Below are 9153 nucleotides of genomic sequence, written 5' to 3'. Positions count from 1 at the left end.
CGATTTGTATCGTAAAAAGCGCTATACAAATAAACTTGAATTGAATTGAATCAAACAATCAATATGTTATGCAATTAGCAGAGAGGCACCGATTTTTTTTTTTTTAACAGTTAAACCTGCCCAGCCGTACGCCCCCACACTGACACGGTACTGCGTGGCCACCTTCAGGTTCCCGATCACCACATCCTAACAGACACACGGGAACAGCTTAGCATGCAAGACAGCACCATATGGCACTAACAGAGAAACAGATACTGAACATCCACTCACAAAGCTGGCTTGGCCGTCAAACTGTCCCTGTAAGATGAAACAACATTTCTGCTGAAGTCAAATTGTTCATTTCAACTGTGGTAAAGTTACACTGAAGCCTCGCAATCACTATACTCTGACAATTCATAGTTTATTATTCTATGTATTATTTATTATTATTTATGCATATACACACTAACACACACACACATTTATATTATACAACAATTTATTATTATTATTAATAATAATAATAATAATAATAATAATAACAATAATAATCTTAAAGCGATGGGACATACAGTTGTGAGCATTTCCAAACTCAATGGGACTTCCAGGGCAACAGCACTGCTAGTCGGGCGATTATTCCTCATCTCCGTGTAAAACACCTGGTCAATAAAATAAATACATATTTACATGAACACCATGTAGAATGGCCCATCATTGTCAAATCATTCCTGCAGTTACATCTATACAGCACTAGTGTGGAAATCTGAGCAAAAATAAGAGAGCCTTGTAATTACAATCTGGCAACAGAAAGATACCTGATGGATTTTATCCCATAAGCAACCATAACAGCATTAACATGTTAACACAGAGATTCTTAGTAACCTAACAAGCAACCAGAGATGAATAGGATGAATACAAATACAAATAAAGAGGGAAAACCCAAAGCACTTCACTTCTTCACACATGTACAGTAGGTCAATTAGTAAACACTTCTGTCTGTAATTAAAGAAGTGTGCCATTTCTGCGCCACTAGTGGCAACGAATGGAACTTCAGTATGACTGGACCTGATGGTGAACTCATATAAATATCAAAACCATACCGGACACTGAATGCAGTGCAGTTCACCGTCTCCAGCTGAATGTCCAGCGGTGGACTTAACCTCTCTGACAGCAACAACAGGAAACAAAATCAACATTTTAGCATTCATTTGTTTATGTACAGTAAACTCTTAGGAACAAAGGTGCTTTCTTGGAATCTATGATTTCATGAAGAATCTTTAACATCCATAGAACCTTTCTATTGGACAAAAAGAGGGTAAAAGGTTTCTTTATAATATTAAAATGTTCTTCACACTAAGGAAAAAAAAAATGTTTGAACCTAAAATGGTTCTTATATGGCACTGTGAAAACCCTCTATCAATAATTTTGCTTCTTCCAATGAAAAGGCATCTGGTCTGAATCAGGAGAGAAATATGCACAGATCAAGCTCCATTTATAAACAGTCCAAAATAGTTCTAAACAAGTATGTAGGTGGATTTTGATGTGCGATGGACTTTTTCACTGGAGGAAGCTTTATTATGGATTATCAAAATTTACCCTTATGACTGGTTTTGTGGTCCAGGGTCACATTTAGCCAGAAGTGGCGGTCTGAAGTTCAAATGTATTAAGGATGGATTTGTTTCTTACAAATGTGTAGCTTTTCGCTTTATGAGACGCATTCTGACGGCACCCATTCACTGCAAAGGATCAAGTGATGTAATGCTACATTTCTCCAAATCTGATGAAGAAACAAACTCATCTACATCTACGGCCTGAGGTTGAATACATTTTCAGCTTATTTTCTTTTTTGGATGAACTATTCCTATTTGAAAGGTCATGATAACAAGAAAGAACAAAATAAAGAAACATCTAAAGAAAACCAGACTCATTTTAGATGCATTTCAGATGATGCGTGTGGACAAGGTCATTCCTAAAATCTCTCTCTCAGAGTGAAAAGTTGATGCCTACAGCGCTGATGGACAGTTCAGTGTGTGTGAATGTCGCTGCAGCTCTCGTCACAGGAAGACAACAGCACGATCATCTTTCCTGATGGCCAGTGAAACATGCAGCCACTGCTACTGCAAGTTCAAAGACAAAACTTGCTCTTATATTGGTTTCATCTACCAACACAGATATAGGAATATTGCATCTACGGTTTCCATTCCGTTAGCCCATCATCATCATCTCATCCTGACACATTCACAAAGCTTGCATTAAAGATGGATTTATTCCAAACACACCTCTCTCTCTCTCTCCTTTCAGATCATTTGCTTTCTCTCAAAATAAACACACATCAAAACATTTACTTTAAAGGTTTGTATAGTCATTAGAGATATCAAGTAATTTGACTGAGTATGACTAATACACTCTTTGATGATGTACGTTCCATGTGATCTTGCGAGTTGCAGGCGTTTTAGTGGCGCAATTAAAATGATGCCTTCTGAAAATAAACCAACAAACCAATCTGAACTGAAACTAATTTGAAAACATGCAAACAAAGCATGTGTTATTGAGCTCAAAAATCAAAACAGGCTGCACTATAAGTCAAATAATGAGTCCTAACAAATGTGACAGACCAACATGGAAAGTCGAAAGCATTGCACTGACTCGGTATTTCATGCAACATACTTTGTTGCTACATATTTTGGAAAATGCAGTAGCTCACTTAATATTTTACTGTATGCATACTAGAAAATTTAAACAGTGTGGACAATACATATTTACTGCATTTTCTGAACAGCCCATGATTTACAGCTTTCAATTGCTAGCCAGAAGCAGCTCCTACTATGGAGAGAGATATTCTTTTTTTAATATATATATATTGTTTTGTCAACTTTGAGCAGCACACAAGCATATATAGATGGACCCAAAGCTAACAGACACAAACTAAAGCCACAATACACCAGATTTGATTTAACAGCATCTTTAATTTGAGAGCAACCCAGAAAGATGTAGCGATCATTAAAGTATGGATTTTTAGGCAACAGAAAACTGAGCAACAAAATTGGAATTGATGTTTAAGTGTGTGTGACGGTAAGAAAACTTTTAAAAGAGCCTTCAGACCAAAAATGTCTAATTTTCATTAACAACTCTGAGTCAATACAAACTAAAGCGAAAAGGCTCCGGGCAAATATCTTTTCCAACAGATGATGCAATCAAACTTAAGGAAATTACATTTACCCAGACCAACTTCAAATAGTCCAGCAAGAACCACTTCTGCACTTTCAATCCTTCCACTTTCATAAAAGAAAGAGGTTGGGCAGTAACCTCAAGATCTAACATGATCTGGCCCAAACCTGTCTATACTAACAGATTCAAGTGTATATGTAACTTCTATATGCTTGAATTTGTTAGTCTTTCAATAAATCAAGACCACCGAAGTAAATCTCACTCCCAGTTCCTTGGCTATACCACTAAAAAGCGCATTAAGGTTAAGTATTCCCATATACCCAAGGGTACCAGAGGGACAAGCACCAATTTGCAGCATTTCGTCTGAAGTGTCAGTTATCAGAGGGCTTGTTTATCTGAAATGACTGATGGTTTTCATTACTCTAAATTGTTGGCCATGGGCATTGGGCATGAGATTGTCCGGAGGGTATACGGACGTGCCATACAGTGCTGACCCTGCCGTATGACTGCGACCCCAGATGTCTCTGTGACAAATCACCTGTACATCCATCCATCGGAATAGCCTGAAAATTCATCCTGCATGCATCAAGTGGATTATGGCACATAGAGAGGCTCCAAAAAGTATTTAGAAACCAAATGCATGCTTAACAATGTGTGAATGTCATTACATTAGGTAAAAAAAAACAACATAAATATCATTGATTTTAAAGATGGATAACATGCTACAAAAAAAAGGCATGCTTGCATGATAAAGCTAAACAGTTCAAAAATGTGAAGTCAGGGAGAAATGACTTTATGCATCACCCAAAAATCACCAAACACCAGCTGATTAAAACACAAGTTAAGATGAAAAAATAAAAATGTTACTCAGTTTGCTATTTTGTATATAATGCAATGACATTCAGACATGCTCACGTGTGTCTAGTTTGTCGAGGTCACTGTATGCATACCCAAATAATCAGAACAACTGCGTTTTGACAAAAGAAGATGAGCAATGAAAATGACACTCACCTGACTTGCGCGCACTAGACTTTCTTGCGCAAAGAGCGAAATTACACATCCACACCACTGCAAGAAGCACTATCACTCTCTCCTGGAGGCGCATTTTCAATCCTTTATGCTTCTGAGATCCCGATCTGAGTTTCAAATGCAGTTCTTCCTCATTTTAAACTCCTTAAGAACAAAAAACGGCGTTTTTTCGATCCAGACTGTTGCAGGTCTTTGTATGCACGGCGAAGCCGGTCTGATGCGATTACTGTCTGCTGCAGATCAGACACGCTCCTCATGTGCGGCCCCACAGGAGCCCAGACACCCGCGATCAACTCTGGAGAACTTCAGCATCCACGGAGCGCCAGAGCAGCTGTCCAAAGTCCGCGAATCAGCCCCAGACTTAAAGTTTCTTCTTATTTGAGAGCGTTTTTGAGCGAAGCGGTGAGGAGAGAAGACAGAGACACTCGGAGTTAAGAGGATAATGGTCTAATCTACACAGATGGCCACTTGAGCTCGCTTCAGTAACTCTGACCAATATAGCAACACGGGTCGATGAAATACTACAGCACAGACTGAAGGATGATTGGGTGGAAAGTTCGAGAGGTAGAGGAGGGAGATGAATGGGCATTCTTAGTTAATATGCCTACTTTATGGCGGGTAGTAAATGTGAATAACCAGAAGTTACACTAAATTACTTATAGACCTTATTATGTTTTTGACAGGAATGAAAACGAGGCTGTGATGGACTGAAGTACAGTGTAGCCTACCGTTGTTCAGCAGACGAAACGTCTTTCTGAGAAAAAAATTCAGACGAAAATGCTATAGCCTAGACATTTTTTTTTTTGATTGATTGAGGATCTTTATACAACAGAAATTGCAAGTCTGTCCCTCACAGCCTCGTTTTCATTCGCGTTAAATTAAAAATGGTATAACCTGATTAGGGTCTATTATGGGCTAATTAGATAGATAGATAGATAGATAGATAGATACTAATTTCCCCCCTTTTCTACAGCTGTCCTGTCATTTTCATGTCTTCTCTTCTTTGAGTTCTCCTTGAGGATATGAGGAATCTCCAGCTCTATTCTACCGGAAATTGAGGAATTCATAAGCTGTCAGATTCAAAGCAATCTTTTCTTTCATAAAATTGAATGTTTGCATCAAAAAAAAAAAAAAATCATCACTGCATTATCTGCATTGGTTTCCCTACTATAGGCTAATCAAAGGAGATCTGAATTAAGTTTGATAATTAACCAGCCTAATTAGTGACAACATTCAGCGTAATTACATAGATTTGAATTCATAGCAATTTGGAATCAAATGGGCTACAAATTCCCCAAAATTAAATCAAGGCGAGTCTAACACACACACACACACACACACACACACACACACACACTTTGAGATTGATTCATTACTCCAGAAAAACCCCAAACTCTGCTGGAGAGATATATTATATTATATTATATTATATTATATTATATTATATTATTAACAACATTAACTGGAAATTACATCAGAGGAAAAAAGTTGCATGATGAAACTGATAGTTGTTATAGAGTGGCCTCTAGCGGTTTAAATTGGTGATAACAACAGATAAATAATGTAATAAGTAAAGTAAAATAAGTAAGGTACTGCACTTCAAACTGTTGACCGGTAGAGGGAGTCAGGCTCTATGTAACAGTGTTTATTGTACAAAATCATAATAGGACTGACTACATAAGATCCTCTACAGATAATCAGAACAAAATATAGGCTACAGTAAAAAGACAGACGTTGACAAAATGGTGAGTTTATTATTATTATTATTATTTATTTATTTATTTTTATGGAATTGTACATCATAAAAATGCACATTGTACATTGCACATTAATAAGTTGAATTATGATGATGGTAACAGGGTTGATAAATAGAGTTTTATATATATATATATTTTTTTATTTTTTTATTTTTTTATTTTTTTTGAATATATTAATCAGCTTTTGTTCATGTCAGCTACGGTTATACGGTTAAAAAACAAAAGCCAAATACTAGAAAGTCTATGTATTATTATTATTTTAAAATATACATTTTGCAGCATATTCATTTATCAAATATTTTAATTTTAATGCAATACAGTACGCAGTATTACACTGATAATATAATTTGTAATTAACATGTTTTTGCAGTCAGTTCGATTCAGTTTTCACTATAGTTGTTGAAAAATATTTCAGACTGAATATTTCAGAGAAATATTTCATTAAGACCACAGACAAGCTGTTGGCAATCTTTATTTCAAAAGTTCTTCAATATGAAAGCAGATACAGGATGTTATGGTAGTCATCTCAGCACAATAAAGTGAACTGAGAATACTGTTTAATTGTGAACTTTAACAGCTTAACTATTACATATGCAGAGTGATGAATAAACTACTAATATCAGCTGCATTTAAAGAAAAAAAAATAATATATATATATATATATATATTCTGCTTCTCACAGTTTGATCTGACTGCCAAGATGATTTTGCGCAAAAGTAGACTAAAAATAAAAAAATAACCATTTTAACTTCCGACATGATGCCACTAAAGAAATAAATATACACATAAAGAGGTCATGTGACAACAATGTAGCACACTATATTTAGTTGCACAATGTGTACCGTTTCATATGCTATCAAAAAAAAAAAATCATTATATGGTGCATAATGTAAAACATAGCCAAAAGAAAAACCAGGTAAGAAAAAAGCACCAAAAAGTTAACAGTGAGAAACCTGACGGCAACGGTTTTCTCAGACATGAAAGGAAAATGATACAGGCTTTACACAACATCAGACACACCAACTTTCTCAGTCCAGATGCAGTTGCTGTCTCCACAGTTTCTACAAGGCTTCTAAACAATCTTTTCTAAAACTTAAATATGGGGAGATGTTTGTAACACTAATTGCTTTATCATCTGTATAACTTTGTGTTTTTTTTTAATCTAAAACATTAATATAATTTTGCCAAATTGATCAAGTTGTTTTAAAATGTACAACTTAAAAAGTGTAACTTGATGCTGTTGATGTGGGGTTGGTTGTAACACTAAAGAAAACATGCATTTCAGTTGAAATATTGAGCATGCATTTATTTTATTAATCAAATTAATTGTTTAAACTTATGTTATAACTATCCACCTCCACGGCATTTTAAGCATTTTAACTCAAAAAGGTAAAAAGGAAAATATTAAACAGCAAACATTTTAAACATCAATCAATCAAAATATTAAACATCAATCAATCAATCTTTGTAGGACCAGGATGTAATGAAAAAAGTTTGTTTCGAGCTCTTCATCTGCTCAGACATTATATTTCAGGTATTATATTTTAGGTAAGCAAATGTTACAGTTCAGATTAAACGAGATTGATTCAGATGATACGTTTTATAAATTAGCGTCTGTTGTAATCAAATTTTAATTCAGATGTAAAATAGCCTCGTTTTTACCTCAAGAAGTTATTTTCAAAGTTTTCAATATAAACATATTTTAACAATTGTTAAATATTTTAAAACTATTCTAAATATTTTACATAAATTCTTTAAATTTATTTTGTCAAAGCAGGTCGAGATCAGTATAATAACTAATAACGAAGCCCTGTAGAGGGAGTGTTTGTCATTCACATGAGCGCTGGAAATCCATTCAGCAACAGGTTATTATTTTACTATTAATATTTTTTGCCAAACAACTATGAAAAACAGCAAATGGGAATTCTAATACAGTTGCTTCATCATGGATATACAGATAGGCCCTATTGTATTTTACGTCTTCAGCACGAAAGACAAGACGAACGGTAACTTCAATACTACTAATAAAATAATTTATTTGAGAGATGGACAAGTTCTTCAAAGAGATACTGCATATTTTATGTTTAGCGATTTTTTTCACGTTTAAATAACATCCAGGTGTCGGTTTGCTTTGTTGATGAGGTCACGTGTTTTAATAGCGCGAACGGTTCACGCCACGCGCACTTCACATCACCTCAGAGCTGAAGCGAGAATGAACTGGACTCGCGCTGACTGGACCTGAATCAACACTCAATGAAATTACAAACCATAAACTACGAATCTGATCATAGAAGTGGATGTATTGCAAGAATACTACATTTTGGATCATATTTCTGCGTGTGAAACTGCCTTCACGAACAGGCTGATGTAGTTTGTGAGCGTGGATCCCTGACAGAAGAACAGCAGAGTCAGATGAAAGGAAATATAATATTCACGGTTTTTATTTGATAAATGTTTTCGGAAAGCACCTTTAGCTCTGTGATCATCGGTGCTGATGGCTGGATATACAGAGCTGAGCTCAGGTGAGTGTGATCATCAGTTTATTACAGAATCAATAATAATCATTATTGCAAACTATTTTTTTTGTCAGCATGAGTGGCTAGTTGTGGTTATTTGTAAAAGTTTTATTTTTAAATTGTATTTGGGCTATAGGCTATTCTTCTTCTATTTCTACTACTACTGATAATGCTATATTTAGTTGGTTTATTATTATTATTGTTATTAACAGAATTTAGAAAGTGCATTTTTTCACAGGAGCAAGTGGCTAGTATATTTTTTTGGAAACTAAAAATTACTTTTAAATTGTTTTAACAAAATAATAGGCTAATAATTCTATATGAAGTTGGTTAATATTATTATTACAGTTATTATTATTATGACAAACATAAATTAGAAAGTGCCTTTTTCATAGTAGCAAATGGCTAGATGTACTTTTAAATTGTTCTGGGCTATATAATAATTAGAATTAGTGCTGTCAAACGATTAATCGCGATTAATCGCATCCAAAATAAAAGTTTGGTTTACATAATATATATTCGTGTGTACTGTGTTTATTTATTATGTATATATAAATACACACAGTATATATTTTGGAAATATTTACATGTATATACATATATATTTATATTATTACCGTATATATAAATATATTTAATATATAAACATAACATTTTTCTTAAATATATACATGCATGTGTTTGTATTTACATATACATAATAA

The 9153-nt window shown here is 34.5% G+C and overlaps 2 protein-coding genes across 2 annotated transcripts in view; one reads left to right on the top strand and one right to left on the bottom strand.

Moving 5' to 3' along the window:
- The window catches only part of LOC107725080 (pikachurin-like), a 25286-nt gene extending 24663 nt beyond the window's left edge, over nucleotides 1–623 (bottom strand). Inside the window, exons 1-3 of the mRNA XM_016534221.1 lie at nucleotides 552–623; nucleotides 271–297; nucleotides 117–186 (exon numbers count right to left, since the gene is read on the bottom strand). Of these exons, the coding sequence (XP_016389707.1) occupies nucleotides 117–186; nucleotides 271–297; nucleotides 552–623 (169 nt within the window). The remainder of the gene's footprint in view (nucleotides 1–116; nucleotides 187–270; nucleotides 298–551) is intronic.
- A 7531-nt stretch (nucleotides 624–8154) lies between these two features.
- Nucleotides 8155–9153, top strand: part of LOC107725112 (glial cell line-derived neurotrophic factor-like) — a 4495-nt gene continuing 3496 nt past the window's right edge. Inside the window, exon 1 of the mRNA XM_016534264.1 lies at nucleotides 8155–8455. The gene's annotated coding sequence lies outside the window, so the exon portion shown is untranslated. The remainder of the gene's footprint in view (nucleotides 8456–9153) is intronic.

The sequence above is a fragment of the Sinocyclocheilus rhinocerous genome, unplaced genomic scaffold, assembly GCF_001515625.1.
Source record: "Sinocyclocheilus rhinocerous isolate Xijiao unplaced genomic scaffold, SAMN03320098_v1.1 scaffold1295, whole genome shotgun sequence".
Taxonomy (NCBI): Eukaryota; Metazoa; Chordata; class Actinopteri; order Cypriniformes; family Cyprinidae; genus Sinocyclocheilus; species Sinocyclocheilus rhinocerous.
This window is presented reverse-complemented; position numbering and strand designations above follow the sequence as displayed.